General features: G+C 42.6%; 1 protein-coding gene across 7 annotated transcripts in view; it reads left to right on the forward strand.

Annotated features, from left to right (window-relative positions):
* Positions 1–9,731: 9,731 nt before the first annotated feature.
* The window catches only part of AGBL1 (AGBL carboxypeptidase 1), a 554,941-nt gene continuing 537,847 nt past the window's right edge, over positions 9,732–26,825 (forward strand). For 6 of the 7 annotated variants that reach the window (XM_025437815.3, XM_035714839.2, XM_035714837.2 and 3 more), the window contains exons 1-4: positions 10,244–10,309; positions 14,059–14,267; positions 21,227–21,392; positions 22,316–22,383. In XM_025437815.3, the coding sequence (XP_025293600.1) occupies positions 10,291–10,309; positions 14,059–14,267; positions 21,227–21,392; positions 22,316–22,383 (462 nt within the window). In that variant the 5' untranslated portion in view covers positions 10,244–10,290. Of the gene's footprint in view, positions 9,892–10,243; positions 10,310–14,058; positions 14,268–21,226; positions 21,393–22,315; positions 22,384–26,825 lie in introns of those variants that run through there. The other variant, XM_035714840.2, reaches the window with a different exon arrangement.

Genomic DNA, 26,825 nt, shown 5'->3' on the forward strand with positions numbered 1-26,825 from the left:
AATACTACCCAGCCCCTCCTCTGCCCAGCATTATATTCCCTACTAAACCTTTTATAAAGCCTTATATTTATACTTGTAAGAACTAACCATACTATAATCAGTGATTCCTGTATCTTTGCAGATGTGTATGTACATATGTATTTTTCCTACTGGGTTTATACAGCTCCTTGAGAGCTGGGGTCCCTACCATATCCCCCATACTTTGAAGTGGGTTGTGCCCAGAGCTGCTGCTAACCCATAAATGTTGATAAGGGAAGAATTCCAATTTCTTGCTTTAAGTCTCATACATTTATTTTCAACATACCTTAATGAAGAGGTCAGCCCAATTTCTGTCCCTGGAAAGAACCAAATTGTGGTGTGATTATAGACTCAATGGCTCTTCTTCCACCATATCTTTTGGAGAGGCATGCGGTATATTTCTGTGATGAACCAAAAATCTGCTTCAAGTAATATTGATAGATTTTTGCATTTGTCACACTGGGATGGACTGCTGCAATCGACTTTGCATGAATGCAGAATAACAAGCTACATCCATCACACTGCTGGATTGAAATGACAACACAGAGAGCTCCAGTTTATTGAGTTCTCAGTGTGTCAACCACTGTATATACATTTAGCCTATCAAGGAGATGTTATAATCCCGATTTTACAGGTGTTAAGAACTGAAGTTGGGAAAGCTTACACAATGCACACCGTTTGTGAGCTGCAGAGCTTACTGCCAGTTTCTAGATGCCTGGGATCTGAGCCCTATGCATTCCAAGAAGAGAATAATGAGGATGGGCTAATTTAGCTCAAAGAAGATAAGACCAAAAGATGAAAGGAAGTTATATAAATACTTATAAGTATCCAAAGGATTTTTTTGGGGGGGAGATTTTTTTTTTTTTTCAGGAGATCTGCCTTGTCATTGAGAAAAGAGCAGTACGTGGTCCATCCCATAGAAGCATCAGCATGGGACCTGGTAAGAGGTGCCCAGCACAGCAGCATGGCTGTGAAGGGGCCAGAGTCTCTGCTGTGAGGCTGAGCATCAAGGCGAATCTAATGAATGATAGGGTGAGGGAGAGGAAGGGAACTGAGACAGGAAGAATCAGACTCCCATTATGTCATGCTATGTTCATCTTGAACATTACCCCACCCCCACCCCCCCTTGGCTCAAAGTTCAGATATACCTGCAAAATATTTTTGTCTTTTGCACAAGTACAGAAATATTTTTAAGGTTTAAGCTGGAAGGATATTACCTGTCCCTCTAGCTCCCCTTTCCTGCCCCTTGGTCAGACTCCTCTGGAGCTGGGTGGGCAGACAGGGCCTGGCCCTGGCCCCTTGGCGGCATGTGTAATGTGTAGTTCCTCTTTCTGCCACGTGGTGGTGCTCTTCTTTTAGTTATCGTGGTCGCAGCGATGGAATATTTATTTTCAGTGAGTAATTTGTTTATCAGGAGGTTATTTTAATCTAATTTTGGCCATATATGCTATTCCACACTATCTGTACTTCCCAGCGTTAGCAGCTTGCATGTCTTGAAGGAAATTAGCTGAAGATGGTCTCAGAGGCATTTGCTCAGCCATTATTTAAGGGAGTTGGGAGGAGGCAGGGTGAGTGGAGCCCTGGGTTGGAAAAGCCTCTGGAATTTGTTGCATCCCCAGTGATGTGAGCATGATTGAACAGGACTTATGGAGGGCGGGGAGCATCCCCAGCAGCTTTTTTGAGGGCTGCCTCTGGTGAGCAGCAGCAAATCTTGCAGTTATATTTCCCCATCTCCTTCACGCCCTCTGACAACCTGGATCTTGCTTTTGCTGCCAAGGCACCACTTGAGGGAAATGCCTGTCTGTCTTCCCAAGGTCCACAGGCATCCCCCATCCAGTTAATAATATGTCTCTTGAACTGTTTACGGCCGCCCCTCTAGGACATAGGAAGCAGGGTGGGGTATGGGAAGAGAATTACTGTTTATTAGAGTACCTTCAAGGAATAGTGATCAGACTATTGAATACAGAGCGCTGACACTTGCCAGGCACGTTACATGTCCATTTTACGTACAAGGAAAGTAGAGTGAGGGAGGTTCATTAATTTTCCTGAGGTCCCAAAAAAGGTAAGTAGAGGGCTACACTTTGAATTCAGTTATGACTGCCTCCAAAGCAGAAAATCTTCCTTTCATAATCTTCCTTCCACCCTTCACACAAAGCTGGGGAAACCCGGACTCTGCTTGCTGATGGCCTGTGTGCTCTTAAATTACTTCTTCATCGTGGCATTTGACTTTAGGTTGACTTTGCAAAAATGGGAGGCCTCCATAAGAGGTGTCGTTTGGGAACTCCTTAGTAGAAGACCGCTTTTAAAAAAATAAAATAAAATAAGGAAATGATGCATCTAAAGCAGATAAAATGAAAGCAGAAGTGAGAAATCCCAATGAAGGATGACCTGGTCTCTCCCTTGCTCCTCCTCTTTCCCTGGTTTGCTTTATTTTTTTACTTCTATGTTTATTATTGAAGTATAGCTGACCTACACTCTTATCTTGGTTTCAGGTGTACAACATAGTGATTCTAGAGTTCTGCCCGTCATGCAATGCTCACCACGATAAGGGCAGGCACCGTCTGTCACCATACAACGTTATTATAGTACTATTGATGATATTCCTCACACTCTACTTTTTATCCCCATAACTTATTGTATAACTGCCTTCAGGGGCTCTTGATTGACTCTGAGAAACTTCCATGGAAGTTCTTTGGGGCTTAATGGAATCAAGTTTGAAACATCTGAAATAAATATTCACAGGACACTCTCAGAGCTCAGTCTGTTGTCTGAGATTGTGGATTAAAGATGTGTGGACACGTCCTTCAGGGGGTCTGAAAAGTGTGTTCGTTTTTACTATGCGGTGGTTATAAGGAAGGGCTAGTGAAGTGTGACTCAGGGAAAGATCCAAAATGTTGTGTATTCATTATTGAGCCCTGGTTGAGGAACTTTTAGGTCTCTTGGGACTAAGAGACTTAATTAAACAATTGAACCAAGTCTAATTAAATGGGGAGTTTCAGCATCCAGTGGAGATTATGATGGTTGGTGGTATGGGCAGGATGGTGAACCATCCTCTCAAGATGGCCAGCATGTTTAAAAGGGACCCACACTTCTCTAACAGAGCTGTGGATGGTGGTATTGAGTTTTTCCTGCTCTACACAAAAGTTCTGGCTACATAAAATATTGTTATGATAAGATTGTAACCAGTCCTGATTCTTAAGCCCATGGATGATACTGTCTTTTAACCAGGTGGTCCTGTACTCTGGTAGTAACATAAGACTAGTCCTATATCCAGGGCTTTGCCTCTGACTTGATTATCTGCCTGTAGGTTGGGCCATGGTGTTCCTTTGCCAACGGTGTGAATACCCCTTGAGGGACGCTCAGGGTCATGTATGCAGGGTGTGTGTTTACTAAAAGCTCAAACCTCTTACTGTCTGCAAGGATAAGACATGGTGGAGAATAGTGTTTGCATAGTGGTCTCAAAGCTGACTCTTACGAGATTGCGGATTCCAATCAGAGCCTCTCTAGATGTATTCCTCAGTGACCATGCTGGAACCACTTCACCTGTAAAGCAGGGAACATGATACCCTCCAAGGAGAACCGGTAAGATTTAAACAAGGTGACGTATGTGTTGTGGGAGTATAATGCTAGATCTTAGTAAATCTCTATAAAGATCATCTCTCACTTTCCTATCACCACCATTTGGAAAACCCTGGGAGTTTCAGGACTTGGTCAGAGAAGGGCATAAAGCTTGTTGCAATGTAAATTCATCTCCTTAGATCTCCCTGAGTGTTGAATGATACCCATTTGTTTTTAGCCTCCGTGTTCCCTCTAGAGGAGTAAGTACATTGTTGAATGCAGCAGATCTGGCCCGTTCAGTTGACCCATATACCCTCATTTTGTTTCCATTCTAGGGAATCAGGGGTTAATATCCAGGATTGCTGAGCTCTAACTTAGTTTTGAGAACGTGTATCATCCTGGCGTAATGAATGACTGGCTATGGACTGACATAGATAAAGTATTGCAGAGATTTAAAGAGATAGACAAAAAGATAAACATTTCCCCACCCTGCGGATGCACAGGAGCTTCTTCATCACATTCAAGATTGACTATACAATTATTTGTTTATGTCGAGGTGTGAGTCAGGTGTTTCTTACAGAAGTCTAATATTAGCAGTTTACCAAGCACCTTTTCAAGCATGATCCCATTAAACTTCACAGTAGTCTGGCAAGACAGGTAAATATTTAACTGTTGTGGTGCAGTGGTTCTCAACCAGAGTGGTATTGTCCCAGAGGGGACATTGTGCAAGGTCCAAAGGCAGTTTTGGTGGCCACATCTGGGGAGTGAGGGTGCTCCTGGCACCTAGTGGGCTGAGGCTAGGGTGCTGCTGAACATTGTACAGTGCACAGGATAGTGATCCTCTCCCCAGGAAATAATAATATCCAGCCCCTGAAAACATTCCGGCCCAATGTAGTTGATTCACTTGCTCAAGATGGTGTAACAGGTACTTGATATATTGGGACTAAAATCCGTACTTTCACTACCAGAGGGTTTCAATCCCGCCCCCCCTTTTAAAAAGAAATAGAAGTTTGCCTAAACGAAATCCTTTGCAGAGCCATTGCATGTGCACAGATGACAGTGAGGCTGCTCTGGCAGCAGCTGGGGATAGTTAGAGACACTGGTTAGCCTCTCTCCTAGCCCCTGCCCCAATCTCAGGGGCCCACAGATGGCAGCCACTGCTCCCCACACAGTGTGACCCAGAGAACACCAGGGCCCTCCTGCATCCCCAGCCTTCCAGATTTCCCTGCAGCCATCGCTGTTTTGGGGGTGGGGGTGGGAGAGGTGTTGGAACCAGGGAGCACAACGCTCTGGTCCTGTGATTTTATTGTAATGTACTGCTGTATGCCCTATGGCCAGAGGGCAGCCAGCCAGGAGCAAGGAGGCACATGCTCCCCACCTTCCTCCAGTGCCCCTCCAGGCCCAGAGGCATACTGCAGCATGAACCAGTTGGCATATGATATTTGCAGCACTTAGTAGGTGCATTTCCTGCAGTCTGTGCTGCTTGTCTGTCCTGGGTCAGAAGCGGGTGACACGACTGACAGACTAGTATCTCACAGATCAATTGATAGAAAAAGGCAGTAGGGGAAGGTCTTGGCTTTCTCCTTAGCGGGTATAAATCCTGCCTCTCTTCTTCAAATGTCATCATCTGATCAGTTGATAGTGGAAAGACAGTGAAGCAGGGACCCAGAAAGGACAGTAGCTTGTCTTGGGGCTTAGCAATTACTTCTTTCCCCACTGAAGTCTAGACTCAACATAAAACTTTGGATGGGTAGGAAAACTGGAAAAATTTAGGTCTGGGCAAAGATGATCATCCCTCAGGACTTTCTTGCAGAGATACCACAAATAAGTAACCAAAAGGAGAGTGAGGGAAAAATCTCTGTGCATATCCCTCCACTTTTGCAAAACCTGCCATGATGGATGTCAGTGTGGGGGGAGGTCATGCATTCTGACCCCTGCCTTCCTTTTCGATAATCTCCCCCTGCTCTCAACTTTTTCACCTGGCTTTAGCTGAAGACTTTTTGTACTTACCAACTTTGGGCTTTTCCCCTTGGTTGTGCTCTCAAGATTTCTAGAATTTTCTACCACCTCTGTTTCCCGATTCTTTCCTATGATTTAAGTTTAGTACTAATATTTTCTCCTCAAAGGGTCTTCCCTGAGCACTCAGTCTAAAATAGTTGCCCCCCCCCACTCACTCTACCATTGCTATATGAAAATTTTTTTAAAGATTTATTTATTTATTCTAGAGAGAGAGACAGGGAGTGAGTGAAGTGTGCATATGTAAGCCAGGGGATGGACAAAGGGAGAGAGGAGAGAGAGAGAGAGAAAGAAAGAGAGAGGGAGTCTCAAGCAGACTTCCCACTGAGTGAGGAGTCCCACATGGAACTCGAACTCATGAGTTTGAGATCATGACCTGAGCTGAAACCAAGAGTCAGATGCCTAACAGACTGAGCCACGCAGGCACCCCCTCTACCACTGCTGCTTTATTAGCACTGTAGCACTTGTCACTGTCTGAAATGTTCTATTTTTTTTCTCTGTGTGTGTGCCTACTTGGATCTGTGGCTCTCCAGCTCTGGCATGGGAAATAAGCCCCTTAACAGCAGAGACATGGTCCATTTCATCTTCCCCTGTAGTACCCCAGTGCCTACAAAAGTGCCTGGCACATGCTGGCACGTGGGGTAGTTGCTAAGAGTTTGTTGAATGAATTCATGGTGGTGCCTTGGGTTTTGGGTGAATGAGCGTGGATTTAGTTGGCAGTTTACTGCGTACCTCACCACCACAGGATCTGGCTTTCAGGACAAAGTGCCTCTGCATATTTGTGCATGCACAGCAAACCTCTCAAGTGATAAGCCCTAGCTGGGAACGAACTCATTTCAGAGAATTTTCAAGCTAACAATATTGAAAAATTAATCATATTTCCTCAACTTTAACATGTCATTGACTGCAAGATGCGCCACTTTTTATGTGCCATGGAGTGAAAAAACGCTGCCAGTTATAATTGAAACACTGTCATTGGTTAAGAAGCACTTAATTTTGGAAATACTCACATATGAAAGAATGTATGCCGTAGCATTGATAAAGTTTGATATGCGACTGATCTGTCATGTGGGATGCCAAGTACTGAAGTGGAGGAGCTTGTCAGTGGTGGTGATCCCTCCTCCTCTAGTGTTGCAGCCTGATGCCCTGCCTGAGCTCTGGTTCCCGCCATGGGCTCACAGGAGAGGCAGATGTGGCATCTCAGGCTTTCCTTGGAGTGGAAGAGTGCCTATGGTTTGAGAATATCTCTGTGGAGAGGTATTAAAAGGAACTGGTGATTGGAAAAAAAAAAGAAATAGAAGACTATAGATTTAAAATGGCTATGAAGACATTCTCTAGTGCTTCCCAGCCACTATTTCTGGGGCTCAGGAAAAGCATCCTTCATGGTTTTGAGGGTGATCCATGGGAAAACAAGCTTTGCTTGAGACTAAAATGTGCTTGACAGTCAAGTTTCCTGAAATGCATCTATTCTACAAGGAGAAAAAAATATACCTGTAATTCAATATCATTATTCTTATTTGGGCTAATGATAATAGAGTATAATTTCCATGATCCGTGACATTAAGATTAGTTATGTCTCAGTACATGCATTGCGGCTCCTCCTTTGTGAGGAAACCACATGCTGCAGCTGCCAGGGGAGGAACTGGGGTGGGGGTACAGCTGACTGACCGCGCTCATGTCTGGGCCTAACTTCTGGGCTGGCCTCCCGGAGTCACTGGCTGAGTGACAGGAAGACTCTCAAACACCTCCTCTTGTGACCTGAAGAACTATGGGCCGCTTCCTGGGGCCTTTAAATCTTGTCAAGTCTCCTATTAAAAATCAACTCTCTCCATAATGTCAGGGCCTGGGAGGGAACAGAGGAGATGGAGAGACAGTTTGGGTGAGGGGCTGAGCTGTGGTAAAATCAGCTGAAAGCCATTCTCCTCAAGCACTCAGGGTTCAGGTGTTCACTGGCTTTATCTCCAGTAGCTTTTCAAAAACCTTCCTCAAGAACTTGGCTATTCTGGTGATAGGTAAAAGGTTTCTTCTGGGTGTGAAAAGTGTAAACTATCACCACTTCATCATCAAAAGCTTGAGAGTAATGGTATGGGACGTCGGCTTTGGAGGCAGATGGAGAGTCCCATCAGAATCACGGACAGGCCATTTATAAGCTCTAAGGGCATCAATAAGTTGTCTGACTTCTCTCAGCCTTCTGTGCCTTCATCTGCAAAAGGAAAATAATGCTTATCTCAAAGCATTTCCATGAGATAAATGAGATAATCATTTAAAGTGATTAGCCCAGTACTGAGCACATAGGAAACATTCAGTAAATAAATACTCTGTAATTGTAACTGGTGTTTTAATGGCAAAGTAGGCAGCTCGTTGTTCATATGATATGATTTATAAGTCTTGGTAAAAGGCTGCTTTGTCCAGAAGTATCTTCTAAATTGACTCCCTGAAAAGACCACTAAAGTAATGTGCTGCAAAGGCAAGTGTATTATTGTTTAGTGTGGTTGATGTCACCAGTACCTCGATGTAATAATATCTCCCAAGGCAGACTTCTCAGGTGGTTATTATAGAATGGGTATGCTTGTGTCCAAAGTGGGTCTTTCAGTGTAGAGTCCTGATTGAGATCAGGCAATATTTGTGATGTCATTACTCAGAGTTGGGGCACACAGTACAGAGAGGATTTGGAAGCAAAACTTGAAGAGTAAATGGGAGTTTGATCAGCCCAGTTAAGTTGTCTTCTGCTCTGAGAAGGGGCCACTGCCCTGAAAAGGACTAGCTGAATTGTCAATAGTTTGTATGAATGGATTTTCATTAAGTTCTTGAAACAAATGATGAGGCTGTTTAATTTCCCTGGGTAAGAATTTATTGATATGGTAATGTCATAGTATGTTGTGTGGCTGAAGATGATTTCTGGTCTCAAGAGTGATGGGAGCCTGGAATCCCTGTGCTCATTCTTCCTCATATGTACCTTATCCAAAGCAAGGGTGAAATATTAACCACTTGAACATTATCAATCAAGAGGATCTTAGAATGCTAATCAGTCCTCTAGAAAAGCTTAGGTATCAGGGGACCGAGCTGAGGTAACTTTTGCCTGAGAGAGGAACAATAAGGGTCTACACTATGGACTTTTCCATATGGACCTCTGGGATAAAGTGAGGTGTGATCCTCAGTGTGTCTGTATCGGGATGCCTAAGGACAGATGGGCAACAATGTAAAACTGGTGGATATTTTGAGATGAGAAGTCAGTCACATTACTTGGAAATTGAAGAAACTTGATAAATTTTATTTATTCAGAAGGTTTTCCTTGGGCAATTGCCACTGGTAAAAGAAAGATATGTCAAGTTTGATGTCATCCTTATGGAGAAGGGAATTGTCATTTACTGAGCACATGCTTTATGCCAGGTGCTATGCTATGCATTCATTCCCTATAATAGACTTGTAAGGCTAATGTTGTAATTAATCTTTTTTCATCTTGCCTTAGTGTTTGCAGAAGATGGAAATATAGTTCAGGCTGGCTAATCAGCTTAAAGAAGGTTATACAGCTAGCAACTGGTAGAGCCAAAATTCAAACCAACAGCTCTGTGATCCTGGAATTCCTGCTCTTGAATGAGGCTGCCAAAAAGACTATGTTCATATCCTGAGGCTTTGGCACTTTGTTGTCCATAACAATAGAGGGCAAGTTGGGATAATAAATAGATTTTGCTTATCATGTTGATAATGAGTCATGAGAGGCAACAGGTATCAAATGCTAATTATGAGCCAGGGATCAAGCTATCAACTTTATGTGTATTATCTCATTTAATTTTCTCGACAACTCCCAAGGAAGGGATGTTATTAGTTTTGTCATTCAGATAAAGACTTAGTGATAGAACAGTGAGCTGACATGTTCAAGGCCATGCAGTTAGAACAGTGGAGTTCCTGACCAGGTACAAGGAGTCCCAAAAGGCAGCTGACAGCAGGCCCAGTGAGGCCATGCAGGGTGTGTACATGACCGTGGGAAAGTTGTGTTTAGAGTCTGCACTAATTTGTCCGTCTCATTTGAGAGCCGTGGCTGTTGTTTGGCTCATTGCTCTGCTGCAGGTTTCCATATGGCCTCTATGAAGTCATCACTTCACCCTAAATGGGCTGATGAAATCTCCAGATATGGAAAATAAAGAGCAGAGATAAAATTTCCTTTGGTTTTGCCAAAGGGCAGTGGCAGAGGAGTGGGCTGCTAGCAGGGATAATAATCTGGTTCATGGAGCATTTCTTCACCAGCCTGTCATGAGGCTGAATATTTCCCAGGAGAAATTCCATCTTTGAGTCTTGAAGGTGTGTAGACTTTCCTCTTTAAAAGACAAACATCTTAGGGGGATGCAGTCAGTTAAGCATCTGCCTTCAGGTCAGGTCATGATTTCAGAGTCCTGGGTTGGAGCCCCATGTTGGGGGCTCCCTGCTGAGCAGGGAGCCTGTTTCTCCCTCTTCATCTGCTGCTCCTGCTGCTTGTGTTTTTTCTCTGTTAAATAAATAAATAAAATCTTAAAAAAAAAAAAAAAGACAAACATCTTTATAGAGGTGGTCAGGACCTCAAGTGCCTTCAGGGGGTAGGCAGGTAATTCACTTTTGAAGAGGAGGGGAGAAGACTGAAAAAAGGTGAGTTGGTTGCTATGGCAACCTGGGGACTATTGGCCCTGCCCACAGGCATTTACAGCATGACACAATCAACAGTCTATGGACCTCCAGCCTGAAGGTAACATTTTTTACCCCTCCTGATTATCAGAGCTCATTGTAGAGTATATGGGGAATATGAACTACAGAAAAGCCTAAATCAAATGTAAAAAGTCTAAAGCAAATAGAATCCTCACTCTCCTCCCCCTCCATAAGTACTAGTGGTATCTTGGCCTATTCCCTTCTACTTATTTATTATTTTTTTCTTTTTACCTGAGTATAAAAATCTGCTGCATAATATTATAGGATATTACTTGGTCACATTTCAGACTGATCACATCTCACAAAGGAGACCTCACTCTGGAGGATATAATCTGGAGAGGCAGAGGCAGTAGAATATCAGAGGATGAATGGAGGGAAGGTCAAAGTTGAGTTCATGAATTTGCCAAAGGAAAGCAGACCAGAGAACACATTGGGCAAGATGGAGATTGGGCACTGAGAGTGCCATTGAGATGGGGTGGGAGTATGGGGTGAGATGTTTGTTGTGCCCAAGATTGCGAATCTGGGAAACCACCGAGGAGCCGACACCGATGCAAACACACGAGGGTTTATTTACAAGCTCGAGCTTGGGTCCAAGTATACCCGACGCGGCGGAGCAGGGACTTGGACCTGGAGGTGGGTTTCAGCTTAGTTTTAAGGACTGGTCTAGGGGACCTCCAGAAGGGCTGGAGCAATTCCTCAAGTTCTGTTTACATTTTGATTTGGGGCCTTCAAGGGCATTGAGCTCTGTTCTTATTCTAATAGGGGCTTCCCGCCACTGGCTTGGGCTCTGTTTTTATTCTAATATGGGGCTTTCTAGGACGATAAGCTGTAAACTGTTTTCTTCCTGTAACTGAAGTAAGGTAAAGTTCAGCTCTTATTCACAGGGGCCTGGGATGGCTGTACCTGTGATAACCCTGAACTTAAAGTGGAATGGCCTTAATTTTCTCGGCCTCCACAATGTTGAGCTCAGAGCTCCTCTCTGTCCACCCTGGCTCCATCCTCCTACTGGTTAAGATAAACCAATCTACTTGGGGAAAAGTTAAAAAAAAATAAGGAGCAGGAATTTTTTCCAAGAAAATCTTAGGAGGAATCCCTTTATATATAAACAGACTTAAGTGCTGCAGATTTGTTTTGAAGAGGGGAAGAGGGCTGGGGAACCTGGAGTCCTCTCCTGCCCCAAATCCTGAGCTCACCCAGGAGAAACATTTTCTCCTAGATATTTGGCCAGGTGCTGATCCCTCTCAAATCTTCTAGAACTCCTGCACATCACTGATCTCGGTGACCCTCATTTCATTCTTTGGCTCTCCTCCACATTTGCTCTTCCTCAGTTTGCTGAATCTCCTTTTGTCCGGTTTTAGAGGCATATTGACTTTTGCAAAACTGCAAGCCAGTCTCAGGGAAAGATTGACTGGTGTAGAGTTGGCGGGGAAGGAGGTATAGCGATTTTTAGATGTTAGTAAACATGGCAGCTTGTTGAGGATTAACAGGAAATCATGAATAAAATCATTAGGATTTGATAAAAGATTTTTCTCTGAGACAATTAAAGATTTTTTTTCCCTTTATGCCCCCCTCCCCCAAGAAGAGTAGGGGATGAAGGTCATTAAGATAATACATTATTAGTCTCCTATCCTTAAAATAGATAAAAGACCTAAAGTCCTTAACCTCTCCGTGCCCATGGGGCCTCTGTGTACTGTTTTTGCCATTCTGGAATCTTTCCAGGAGGCAATACTCTAATACCTCCTACTTAATCCCCATTTTCTTTTAAAAATCAGATATTGGATAGGCTGGAACCTCATTTAGGCAGTAAAGAACTCTGGTGCTTTGTAGCTGAGACCAACCAAGGAGAGAAATATTTTTGATGCCAAAGAATAATTCAGTAAAGGAGGTAATGAAGGAGATTTAAACCTTCCACAAACACATCAGTGGGCAAATAAAGCTCATCACTCTCAGTTCAGGGTCATGGCTGAATGAAATGTTGTAAAAGTGAAAACAAAACAAAACAAAACAAAACTGTACAAATGGGTCAAAAATCTCAGTGGGGCTCAGCCAAGCCTGACAATTTAGAATTTGACAAACTCGCAGAAAAAAAAAATTCCTTTAATATAAGAAAACCCCTCCGGAATAAAGTGCTGAATTTTTATGTTATTTTTTTCACTTATGTGCACTTACATGGTCTTAGGGAAAAATCTGACTTTGAGCTGAAATTTTGCTTCTCCAATTACAGCTCAGGGGATCTCTCTCACACACACACTCGGCCAGGGGCCTATATTGTCTCATAAGCCAGTGTGAATGGTTTGGATAATGGAGAAATGCAGCAGTGAGTGCAGAGCTGCAAGATTTGGGCATTCGTACTAAGAGTCAGCCGGTTATGGTAATGCAGTGCACTTTGCTCGTAGGAGCAGGGGTGACCAACCACCTGCTGGATAGATCTGGGCTGGGACACATTTGTCCATGATGCTGGTAGCCCAAGGAGGTTAAGCTGGAAAGGGCATATGTTAACTGTTGAGAGAAATATTTTGGACTATTCTTCCCTCTGTGTTTCCTCTATGAGAATTTAAAGCATACCCTGGAAAAATCAGGACATCCTGCACTTATCCTATAGGGTGTGTCTCATGGGAGGTCTCCACTAGGATCCTTTCAGTTATGAAAGAAAAATTGTGGAACTGAAGTTGTGAAGGGAAAAATAAAAGCCCTCTCTTATGTTTCTGCATCAGATGGAAGAAAGCCCCAGACCACGTCCCTGCTGGCTGGTCTTCCACCATCTGAACATTGTGCCTGGTTACCCCTACCGCAGAGAGTCCATCCTCTTGTTGGATAGCCTTGACTATGAGGAATTCCTTTCTTGGGCTGAGTCAGACCTTGATTATCCATAAGCTGCTTCCGTGCTCCCTAAGATAAACACGCGACACTTCTGTGATGTACACAGCCTTTTGGCTATCATGTCCCATTCAGTGTCTTCTTTCCAAACTAAGTCTTGTAATTTACTCAACGCAGTGATGATACCCTAAGTCTGCTAAGATTTAGGGAAGAGGAATGGAAATCTGGTGGAAATGTCTCTCTCTGTCTCTCTCTCTCTCATTCATTCTTTCACCCTCCCCCACGTTATTGTATTTTTTTTCTGAACTTTTTAAGAATATATTACAGACATTCACATTCTCCAGTTGTGAGTTTCCTAAACAAAGGATTTTCTCTTACATAAGCGCAAGTTACCACAATTTAATATATGTCGATGTAATACTGTTAATTTATAGACCTTGTTCAAATTTTACTGACTGCCTCACTAATGCCCTGTAGTAGCAAAGGACAAAAATTGTTTTCTGGCTCAGGATCTAAATAATAATCCTGTATTGTACTTACATGTTATATAAATTCTTTAGCTCTCTCTTCTCCCCTCCCCTCCCCTCCCCTCCCCTCCCCTCCCCTCCCCTCCCTTCTTTTTTTTTTTTTTTTTTTCCTTTCATCACCTTGACATTTTTGAAGAGTATTGATCAGGTGATTGGTAGCATGCCCCTCATTTGGGGTTTGCTGATTTTCCTCATGGCTAAATTCAGGCTATGCATTTTGGGCAGGAATGCCATAGAAGTGATGCTGTGTTTTTCTCAGTGCAACACACACAGTGATGTTCACTTTGATCACTTGATTAAGGTGACATCTGCCAGTTTTCCCCAATGGAAAGTTATTCTTAGTCCCTTTATAATGAGTATCTTGAGGGAGGTACACTGGGGCATCCTCAGGCAGGTGTGGCCAGGAGAGCCTGTGACTGACATCACCTTCTTCCATTGGTTTCAGAGTCTAACAGCCGCAGGGCTGTGAACAGAGGCTACGTCACCAGCTTGCTCAAACTGCATCAGGACTGGCATTGCCATGACGCTGCCAACGCCTATGTGCTGATACGCCGGGCACTCCTGCTCTGCCTCAAGCATATTGCCAACCTCCGGTCTGGCAGGGAGGCTTTCCTTGCAGCCCAGGGCATGGAGATCCTCTTCAGCACCACAGAGGTAATTAACCCTGGGATTACCTCTGCAGTTGGATGACACCTGGGTGGTTCCTGATGAACAGAGCTGCATAAACCTCAATACCTTTCTTGCTGCCTGCTATAGGCAGAGGTTCTGGATTCAAAGCCTCATTCATTTGTTCACTCATGCACTGATGGAGTCATTTAGTCAATATGTGTTTATTGGTTACACACTGTGTGGTGCAGTGGTTAAGAGTGTTCAAATCCCAGCCCTGGCACTTGCAGTTGTGAAACTTTAGAGAAGTCACCCGAACCCTCTGGGCCTCAAGTTTCTTCTTTTTTTTCTTTCAAGAGGGAAATAAATAAAATCTAGTTTGCTGCATGGCCTAAATACGTTAATGTACAAATGTCTTGTATTTAATGGAGTGCTTGTGATGACTTGGCTGCCTTATGAGTGTGGGCAGTTACTAGAATAATTAGCACTGCGGAATCTAGAGGTGAATATGACAGGCAAGACCCCTGATCTTATGGAGCAAACATTTTAGTGGGAGAGTCAGACACCAAGGAAGCAAAGAATTCAATGAGAAAGATAATTTCATATTGCTCTGTGACATCAATCAAGTCAGGCCATCCATGGTGATTCCCATAGGTGGAGGGAGAACGTGTTCTGCTGGAGAGGTCAAGTCTTCTCTGAGCAGGTGACAGCTAAGCTGAGACCTGAATTATTGAAAAAGCTGGTCATGACAAGTTCAGGAGGAACAGCATCCCAGGCAAGGGCTGTTACTTCTCTCCACCCCAATGGAATATGTCATCTGTGGTTTCCCAGATTTCAACCCTAGCAACAAATTCCTTAGTTGCATTTGATTAGGACTAATTTAAACATGATAGTGTGAGGCTATGTACACCCTCTCTACAGAGGATGTGAATGCTTCCCAAATATCCATCAGCTTCTCATTCCCTTCTCCTGGGGGTCCACAGCAACCATGCTTCACGTGCATCATGCTCCCCACTGTCTTCACATTAGCTCATCTCTACACCCCCTTCCTCATTCTCCTTGCTCCTCTCTGGACACCCTACACTTTTTCTCTACCTGTGTACATCCAAGGCAATGAAACAGCCAATGAAAGTGCTGTTTTCCAACCGTGGTATCTGTAGACTTTTCCTATTAAAAAACCCAGCATTTCCCCAAACCTTCTTCTCGTCTGAAAAGTGACATAGCACTGGGTTGCACACCAACATCTAATTTTATGTCTGCTCTCACCTGTGGGTTTCTCTCCATCACTACAGCTTTCAGAGCCTCTCAGTCATGAAAGAGCTGTGCTGAACATTCTGCTTCTCTGGATGAAGCAGTGCTTTGCATTTTTCCAAGCTTTACCATACTTTGTAACTTGTATCCCCCCAGATCTCTAGTGAGACACCCCCTCCAACTGCTGATGCCTGCTCATGCCCCCGACACTGGCTCGTGCACTCCCAGTTCCTCCACCCTCTATCCTCTTTGCTGTTTCTCTGCTCTGTGTTAGGAAGAATTAAAAGGGCAAAAAAGGAAAAAGACAGTGATTCTAGAAGTACATATCTGTGAGAGGAAGAAGGTGGAGAAAGTAGGAAGTGAAGCATAGGCATGAAATGGCCTATGAGCCTAGAAGCAGAATATATATAAAATCTATCTATCATCTATCTATCTATCTATCTATCTATCTCATGTTTGGTGTTTCTCCTGGTCCTGTAGACTAATGTCTGTGTCCCCCAAATCCATATGCTGAAACATACTGCCCAAAGTGATGATATGGGGAAGTGGGGCCTTTGGGAGGAGATTAGCTTATGAGGGTGCAGCCCCCATGAATGGGATGTATGCCTTTACAAAGAGAGGCCCCAGAGAACTCCCTGGTCATTGTTCCATGTGAGGATATGGTGAGAATATGGTCATCTGTGAACCAGGAAGCAGGTTCTCACCAGACAGGGAACCTGTTGGTACCTTGAACCTGGACCTCCAGCCTCCAGAACTGTGAGAAACAAATGTGTGTTGTTTATTAGCAACTGGGTCTGCAGTGTCCTAGTGGCTTGAGCCTCACTCTGCCCTTCTTGATCTTTGGTTGATCTTAATCTGTATTGTTAGTCCTCATAAACCATAACTGCAACTACTACAGTTTGAGTGAGTTCTCAGTCTTCCTAGGGAATTGTCACAGCCCAGAGGGGTGTGAGGAACCTCCCCATATGAGTCTCCTGAGGCTGCCATAACAAAGCACCACAAACTGAAGAGATTTATTCACTCTCAGTCCTGGAGATGAGAAGTCCAAAATCAAGGTGGTGGCAGGGCTGGTTCCCTTGAGGCCATGAGGGAGAACCTGCTCCAGGCTCTCTCATGGATTCTGCTGGTCACAGCAGGCTGGTGACCTCTGGCCTGTCGAAACATCCCCTCATGTCTGCCTCCATATTCATAGGCTGTTCTCTCTGTGTGCATGTCTGTATCCAAATGTCCCTTTTTATAAGGACACCAGTCATGTGGCACTAGGGTCCACTCTAATGGCCTCATTTTATTTTTTTCCTTTCATCTTTTAAAAAAAGTTTTTATTGAAATTCCAGTGAGTTAATAACATACAGTGTAATATTAATTTCAGGTGTGTAATATAGTGATTCAGAACTTCTGTACAATACCCAGTGTTCATCACAAGTGCCCTCCCTCATCCCCATCACCTATCCCCCCACCCACCACTCACTTCCCCTCTGGTGACCCTGCAGGGTGTTCTCTGCAGTTAGGAGTCTGGTTCTGCAAGGAGGATTTTATTTTATTTTATTTTATTTTATTTTATTTTATTTTATTTTATTTATTTATTTATTATTTTATCTTATTTTATTAATTACTTTATTTAGAGAGAGAGAATGTGAGCAGGGGGAGGGTCAGAGAGAGAGAGGGAGAGAGCAAATCTCAAGCAGACTTCATGCTCAGTGTGGAGTCCAACATAGGGCTTGATCCCACAACCCTGAGATCATGACCTGAACTGAAATCAAGATTTGGATACTTAACCGACTGAGCCACACAGGTGCCCCTGCAGGCAAGATTTTAAAAGCAGTTTCTCAGTAGGTCAGTGGAAACCTCAACTATTTAGTAAACAAATTCACACCAAGCTCCCAACCTCTGGTTCCTGCTAGAAGTGGACACAGGATATGAGCAGAGGCCGGACTTGCACTGTGTGTCAGCTGTTCTAGCCTATGGAGCCTCCAGCATTTGGGCTGGATTATGTGAGCACAGCACCACAGCACCTGGACTGGTTTGAGCTGCCCATCAGTCAGACTGGTCCCTCTTCTGACAGAGAAGGCACTGGAGTCCTTGGATGACCAACTAGGGAACCTTGGATCCAGTGATGTCATTTTGGTGCTATTTGCAAATTTTAATGATGACGATGCTGATGATGCCAAAATTAGTGAAAGATGAGGGGAAAAAAAAGAATCAGGAGGAAGAGGAGAGGGGAGAGGGGAGAGGAGGAGGAGGAGAGGGAGGATAAAGATGAGGAAAAAGAGGAGGGAAGAACTTTCTAGACCATGAAGAGAAATGCAGATTTTATTTCTATCAGGTTTGGAGCAGAAGAATGACCTGATATGATTTATGCTTTTTTAAAATTGTGATAAAATTTGTGCAACATAAAGTTGGCCATCTTTGCCATTTTAAAGTGTACAGTTTGATATTAAGTACATCCACCCTGTTGCATAACCAATCTCTAGACCTCTTTTCATCTTGTAAAACTGAAACTCTATACCCATTAAACTGACTTATGACCTTAAAGGACCATTCTGGCTGCCATTTGGGCAGGAGAGTATCTGAGGGCAAAGGAGGGAGGAGGGAAAGGTAGGAGGGCAAGGTGGGGGTTAGCCCACGGGCGCTTGGGCAGAGACACTGACAGCTTTGGCTAGTTGGGAGAACTGGAAGTTAAGCCTGGGATTCCTGAACTTTCCCATTAAAGTGTCTTATTTTCTTATTGTAATGGTCATTACCTGGGCTCTGTACTGAGTAGCAGTGGCCTTCTGGGATCTCCTTTTGGATTCTTAGGAGATTTTAGGAGATTAGTGATGCCTGCTGACATCTTGCTAGCAAACACTTACTGAGTGCTTAGTATTGGGCATGCATTTTGCCTATTTTAACTCTAATTCACACATATCCTTATGAGAGAGGTTCTGTTAATATCTCTGTTGTATAGATGAGGAAACCACAGCAGAGAGAGGTGTAGCAACTTGCCAGGGTTATACTGTTAGTGATCATCAGCCTAGGACTTGAAATCAGGTGATCTTGCTCCAGGATCTGAGAAGTGTACTATACAGTAGTCTCCTCTCTCCAGGGCAGTACATTCTAAGACCCCCAGGAGATATCTGAGACTGCAGATAGTACTAAACCCATATACACTATGTTTTTTTTTTATTATGCATTAATGCCTATGATAAAGTTTAATTTATAAATTAGGCACAGCAAGAGATTACCAACAACAACAATGATAAAATAGAACAATTACAACAATATCATATTATAAAAATTATGTGAATGTGGGCCCTCCCTCTTGAAATATCTTATTATGCTAAACTCACCCTTTTTTTTTTTTGTGATGATATGAGGTAATAAAATGCCTACGTGATGAGATGAAGTGAGGCACCAAGATGTAGCATTAGGTGATGTGATACTTCAGAAGGAGGATCATCAGCTTCCAAACTGTGGTTGACCTTGGGTAACTGAAATCTGGGAAAAGCAAAACCGCCAATAAAGAGGAGTTACTTTCTTCTCACTTGCCAATGTATCACAGAAGTAGTGTATTTGTTATTTCAAAGCTAATTCAAAGATGTTAACTGTGAATTGCATATGTTAAACACTGTCATATTTCATTATCTTTTCCAAGTAGCAGGTGTATTAATGGAAGTGATGGGAAAAGTGAGCCAAAAATTTTCACCTTTGCCCCCAATTCTGAGACATGTGTTCACAGGGATCCTATTTCTTTGGGTCTTGTCATCTTTGGTACACAGAACAAGTACCAACTCTGCAATAGCAAGAGGCTGAGAGTGAGCACCCCCTTACATTTTTGTATCCTGAGTGCTTCCCTTGTGTCACCTTCGTCCTGGCCTTGCGATAGTATCTATCTGTTAACACTAGGGAAATGTTGCCAGATGGGTCTAGGCATTTCTATTATTTGGAAGCAAAGATCATTTTAAAATTCCTAAGTGTTTTCCACAGACTGTGTCTACTACAGTGTTTACTACCAACTTAATTTAGGTAGTAATTCACTATAACCCTAGTGCCTTGGTTTCTGTTGATTTTAATATCCTCTCTATCCTTCCAATTCATAGTGTGGCCCAACCTATCAGGACAGGTGCACTTGCCTCCATCCTTCCTCACACTTTGCCCCTGTACCATCCTATGCAGAGTGAAACACATTATTGTCACATTCATCAGTAATGATACTGGTGGCAATCACAGACATAATTGGCTTCTAAAATGCTGGTAATTTTGACTGAGTTCCCTGGCTTGTCCTTGGCTCTGTACCTCCTAAGAATGAGTTCAGAACATGACCTATGATGAGACATCTATCTCCCTTCTCCTCCTCCCCCATGCTCAGGTATCACTTTTTCCAGTACTAATACTTTTCCCTAAGCACTGTAAATCACTGGGCCAGTCCCAGAGATGAAGGACTGATTCATTTCCCATGAAGAATGTTTCCTGCTGTTGGTTCAGGACACCTCATGGGTAACATCTGAGCACACATAGGGAAAATAACATTTTTTAAAATAATTTTTTAAAAGATTTTATTTATTTATACAGACAGAGACAGAGGCAGAGACATAGGCAGAGGGAGAAGCAGGTTCCATGCAGGGAGCCCGATGTGGGACTTGATCCTGGGACTCCAGGATCACGCCCTGAGCGGAAGGGCCACCCATGCGTCCCAGCATTCTTGATTATGTTAAAACATTCCTGATTTGAATGTTGGGCTTACTTTAAAACAATATGTTTTGAAATCATTTGGATATTTGAATTCATGGATAAAAGTTTATTTAATTTTTTCTCCTTTGTGTGTGTGTGTGTGTGTGTGTGTGTGTATGTGGAGCTGCTTGCATATAATGACCTGGAGATACCATAGTAAGGCATCATCACAGACAGTCACCCTCTCCTGTGGCAGGTGCTCAACATCCTCTATATCTACTACTATGTCTTGTGGCCTTAGAGGTCACTTGGAACCCCTTAGGAATATCAAATTAGAAGCTTACACTTGTCAACTTTCTGTACGAAGTCAGTAGACAAAGCATTTGCTAGGAGTCTGAAGAAAATGGCTTAGTTTTTGCCAAGGAGTTACTGAACTACTCCCAACGCTCCCTCTCAATTTAGTAAACTTGTTTTTGCATTTTTCAAAGTGTCTGAAAAGAAGGGTCTTGTCAGGTTCCATCAGTATCAAAATGTTACATCTGCAAACCCAATTTTCCTTTGCTTTGGGTAGGTACCAAGAGGGATCAACACTGTGGACTCTGAGAAGAGGCATGTTATTTAATTTAGGTACTTGGGATTCACTTTGTCTTTTTTCTGATTTCATATTTTATCTTTCCTTTATGGTTTTCTATTCAGATAATAGCTGAAAGGGAAAAGTAAGACTTCCATCAATTCGGCTACTCATTCTCTAATTTAAGTGATAATTCACAATGACATTTGGATGACTGAAGGAAGATGCTCACCTCCTCTTCCCCTGGACAATGTCTTGCCTTGGCCACAGAATTCTCTGGAAAACTTTTAAATCTCCTTTCAGACTAAATTCCTTCCAATCACCTATGAGCTGTGAAAAAGAGAAAAAAATGCAGATTATACACCGGGCCGAAGAAGATTCTGTATTAGACAAAATTCTATATAGGGATGTTCCGATTAGACATTCTACGTTAAGGATCTTTACCATCCATGTGTGTAATTCATTACCTGAAACACTGATCTAACAAGGGGACCCTGTGTAAGGTGTCAGTGTCTGATACGGTCTTTACTTTGTTCAGAACTGCTTGGATGACAATGACTTGGAGCCTGTCGTCTCCATCATAATTCAGATCTTGAGGCAGTGCTACCCAAAGAGTACACTTCCCTTGGTTACAGCTACCAGTGCTTATACCTTCTCTGTCCCTGGGAGCATCCCTTCTGAAACTCCATGTGTTCTAACCGAAGGTAAATTCAGTGGGTAACTATGAGCTTTATGATGAGTTTTGCATGTTGGCAATATTTCAGAGTGATGTGGATGAAAGTAGAAAACAATGCCTTTACAGGCTAACCGTAAATGTCCAATAAGCTAATTAGAGAAATGTATGAAAAAGCAAGCTTTTCATATACAGAATGAACAAATACTAAGCTCACGTATTTTGTTCTTAATTATTAACTGTTGCCATTTGCCTGGTGGCTATTGAATGCCTGTATAGTCATCTCAACTAATTTTAAAAAATGTATTCACAGTCCCATGATTGAGGCTCTCTACTGTACTGACTGGTTGTGGAATTAATTTGCCTTAAGGATGAACTTCAAATAAAACTTTTGCTATTTACAACCCCATGCTAGTCATATTAAATGCTTGAAAGTATGGTTATTCAATCTCTGTGAAGATTTTGGTGTCAAAAGATTCTAATGCTTTTCAACTCTGCCCTCCTTTCACAGAACAGATTTTCCATAGGCATTGTCTTGCCACATGGCACTGGATGCTTTCTATGGTGTTTTGTTGTAAATAAGCCCTGTCTTATCAAAATTAGAGAGTCAGTCAAGGTGCTAAATTATAGTGAATTTTGCCTGTGATTTCTAGACTTTGGCAATGTTTGCATAGATAGTCATAAATTGGGTGGGGCAATCCAGAATGGTATTCATGTGCTGTTTTATTCTGTATTCGATATGGGGAAATGTAGACTTCATGATATAGTGCTCCCCATACCTATATGTATATGATTTGCATGTACCAGTAAGTATTAAAGCATGTTGGGAGATTGTGCACTTCATAATGAGCCCCTATTTATGACAAAAAAGGAGTGTTAGCCACTGTATGGTGAGAATCCAAATCCAAGGCATGGAGGAAACCTCATCCATTTTATTCCTTTTTCTCCACCCAGAGGATTTTGAAGATGATGCTGATGAAGAAGTGGATAAAGATTCAGACTCTGAAGATGTAAAAGAGCAGGTAGGTACACCAGCCCTCACTTCCAGTGATCTCCACATTCACATCTTCTGGAGGGAAATGTGGTTCTCTATGCCTAGTGAGAGCAGTGTAAATCGCAAGGACACACTTGTACTTCCAATCCGGTGCCTGGCAGACAGTGGTGCTCAACCATTGTTGATTTGCATCCTGGTAGGTCCAGAACAATGTCTTGTAGAGTCAGAGGCCATCCATTACCAAGGCACTAATATTCTGTCAGGATGAGCTTTCGAGAGACCCTTGGTAGTTCAGATTGCTATGTATAATTAGTGCGAATGACATTCAGGCAAAGACACCATGAAAACATTTCCTGGGAAGGTTTTCTGGTAGATCTCACCTATTTTCACAAGTCACTCTCCTTATCTACCCACTCTTCTCAGGACCCTGTGTTGCATGCTTCTATTTACCTCCGAATCTATGTGAATCGTGCTCACTTGAGGTGCATAATGTACACTCGGGCTAGCAGGCGAGTGGTACCCTTTGGTCTCTATCCCAAAATACCCATGATATATAGAGTGGAGGTTAGCAAACTTTCTGTAAAAGATCAGACTGTAATTAGTTTAGGCTTTATGGACCTAGTCTCTGTCACAATTACTCAACTTTGTTGTTACAGCATAGAAGCAACTATGGGTAATAAGTAAATGGTAGGGCATGGCTATGTGTTGGTAAAACTCTCATTGACAAGAAACAGGCAACGGGACATAGTTTACTGACTGCATTTCTAGAAAAGGAAGTCTAAATCTGAGTACTCTTGTCATTTTGACTGGATAATTCTTTGCTGGGGGGGAATATCCTATGCATCGTGGGGTATTTAGCAGCATCCCCTGGCTTCTACTCACTAGATGCCAGCAGCACCTTCCTCTTGGTTCCCACCATCCACCCAGGTCATGAACCCAAAGTGTCTCCAGGAATTGCCAAATGTCCTTGGGTGGGGGGGCAATATATTACTGCTCTAGAATAATGATAATGTATCTGTGAGTTCTATTTCTGTTTCTGTTTCTGTTAGTGGACATGGACATGAACCAGCCCCTTCAAATTATAGTCCCTTACTTTTGTCATCTGTAAAATAAGACTGAGAAGTAAATGCTACTTTTTATAACCTTCTTGGATATAAAACCTGAATTAAAAAAATCTATCATCTATTTTTTTTACCTATCATCATCTATCCATCCATCTATCCACCCATCCATCCACCTGCCTCCCCTTTTCCTTCCCTCCCTTCTATTTTTCTTCCCTGCCCTCCTCCCTCCCTACCTATCTAAAGAGAAAGAGACTTCCTGAGTTCTCCCTCATAAGATGGTGGCAGCAGACTCATAGAGGCTATTGCTCAGCCCTCTCAGTCTCTAGGTTAAGACTACTATTGACCCTCCAGTGTTCTCAGGATTTGTTGATAAATGGAATCATTTCTGAAGTCATCAGTAGCAAATTGGATCTTTGCTGTGGCTTGGCAGCACAGGCCGATTGAGTACTCACTGAATTATTTGAATAATACTGTGCTGTGGTGATCGTTCATCAATGCCACTTTCCCCTACCCTCTTACTTGCTCTTAGATAACTGAATGTCTGATGCAAGAGTGTCAATCACCTCCTATATCTGATGTTCAAGGACAAGCTGCATGCCAGTGCCTGACTTCATGCAGCATGGGATGGAGAGCATTCACACAGTCTCCTTTTTCCCTGTGCTGCAGATGATGGTGGGTTGGGGTGGAGTGAAACCAAAACAAATAAACAAATCCAGCTGGGAAAGAAGCACAAGACAAATTGGTCAGGGCCTGGAAATTATTTGTCAAAGCCTTCAAGCCAAGAAGAAGATGAGAAGTCAGTGTATGAGCGTGAGTTATAGAGAAATGGGGCACATCAGAATCACGGCTTGATTCTGGGGTATTGCAAAAGAGCAAGGGAACCGGCACTCTAGCAAACTGATTTTTCCTTTGTGAACCCAGAAGCATTTGCTGTAAGAAATGTGGGCAAGAAGCCAGGAATGTTTATTTCTGGTTATAGATCTGATCCAGGCCGTTAACTGATGGCCTTTTCATTTGAAAAATCTTAGTTAATAATTGGGATCAGCTGTTTAGAAAGAAGGATGAAAAGGAACTTTTGTCTGTAAAGGGTCTTAAGAATGGAAAGTTGGGTGCCTTTCTTTGAAAACTCAGTGTCAACATAAGAGAGAAACTTATAAGAAGTACAGATCAGATGTTGGTCATGGCTATATATATATATATATATATATATATATATATATATATATAAAATTTATATTATATTATATATTATTACATATATTTATTTATTTATTCTTCATGAACACAACCATTAGATATGGACAAACTCTGAAGAAGAGGATGACAGAATGAATTCAAGTTCTCCTTTCCTTTGTTCCCTCTTTTTCTTCCTTTTTAGTTTTTTGTTTCTTTCAGGTACTTTCTTGGCCATGATACATGTGGGAGGCAGCAGGCTAAATTCCTGGGGATGGTGATATGATGCAAAAGCAAACAAAACACAGATTTTTTATCTTCAAAGGATTTTCAGTCTAATGAACTTGGTGATTGTCCCTACCAGAGTTCAAATCACCATCTTCCAAAGGGTGGTGAGCTTAAGTGTAAGACTGGAGAGAGTCAACAACATCTAAAGGGTCTTACTATAGGAAGAAGGGCCAGAAATCATGATCTGGATTAGATGGGTACCGGAATCCTAAATGACGAAGCCTATCTGGGTTGCTGTGAGGATGCAGAAGCAGGCACATCCCTGAATAAGTATAAATGGTATTTATAAGCAATACAGAAAGAGGGAAGAACCCACCTTCGTGCCTAGAGATTCAGAGACCAAGATACAGAACTTTGGGGACTAGAAATGGTCTCTGTTACAACTACTCCACTTTGCTGTCATACTGAGAAACCGATCACAGACAAAACATAAAGGAATGGGTGTGGCTGTGTTCCAATAAAACTTTATTTGCAAAAACAAAAGTAGGTTATAGTTAGTCAACTCTTGCTGTAAAGCTAAGTAGGTTACCTAGCCACATGTAGAATGCATTAAGCTGCAGCTCATGGGCTAGGTGATGCTCCTCACTCCAGACACACCAACCTTACTTGCTGGTGGAGAGACTCTTCTCAGTAGCCTGACTGTATTTCATTGGTACCACTCTGGGGCATAGCTCAGGCTGCAGCCAAGAGGGTGGGGGCAAGCAGGAACTGATAGATAGAACTGCAAAGGACAAGACTGATGGGATCTCTAGAACCAGGTGAAGGAGTTTAGATCTGGTGTGCACTGTATCTGAAAATACCATGAAATCAACCTTATAAAATCTATTTCTCTTTTATTTAAAGTTTGGAGGAAAATTCCAGAAGATGGACAACATGTTGCATTTTCTTTCCTCCTCATACCCTGGTTGATAGTACAAACATTTATTGTCCATATTTATTGGACTTAAAGAAGACTAATCCAGGCCTTCAGAATCACCAGGTTTTTCCTTAACTAAGCAAATATTCTCCTAATACACAAGTAGGCTTTTCTCCCCTACTTCATTAGGGAAACTGGGTCCAAGAGAGACATGGAAAGATGAGAAGACTGGACAAGTTGATTTCTGGTGTTCTTTCTTTGAAGACTTTATAATCTCTGGAAAATAAGAGGTGTTGGGAGGAGAATCACCCTCACCATTAAACTGTCATGAAATGATGATCTAGAAACAAAAATAAAGGCTCTGTGATTATTCAGCCCAATGAAGAAAAGACCCATAGTGACAGGGTGAATGTAAATGTACAAAGAGGTAAAGGACAGCAGGAAGTGACAAACCCCTCCCCAGGTCTGGAAGGCTCTGCCTAAGTCCTCCTTCTTGGATGTTGACTCCTGTGATCATCCTCCTATTCTCTGAGCTGCAGCTATTTTCTTACTGGAAGCCAACATCTACTGCTCTTCCCCACTGTTCTGGTTAAAATGTCACCTCCTCAGCAAGGTGGTCTCAGGTCACCCAATCTAAACAACTTCCACACTGCCTCCCCATCTCATTGACAATCCCACTGCCCCCCTTCAGTATTTCTATGACATTTTCACCACTGGAAAAGACTTTCTTCATTTGTTTTCTGTCTTTCTTCTCTCACTAGAAGACAGATTCCATGGGAACATCTACCTTTGTCTGTTCCATTATTACTTCAATACCCAAAATGACATTATTACTTCAATACCCAAAATGGCAGGTGCTTGTTAAGTATTTTTGAGAATACTGAGGGGCCTATATGGGAAGGGGGATAGAAGAATAGATACAGTGATTACAATTATGTTGATGGTGGTGGCAAGATAGAGAATTCTTTCATATTGCGTTTTACTAATTTTATATAAATTAGTTATTTACGGCGAGGGCTGATAAATCCTGAGATGGATGCTGAGAAAAGTTGTATACCTTCTTTCTTTTCATTCACAAAATACAACCCA

This window comes from Canis lupus, chromosome 3 (assembly GCF_003254725.2).
Source record: "Canis lupus dingo isolate Sandy chromosome 3, ASM325472v2, whole genome shotgun sequence".
NCBI lineage: Eukaryota > Metazoa > Chordata > Mammalia > Carnivora > Canidae > Canis > Canis lupus.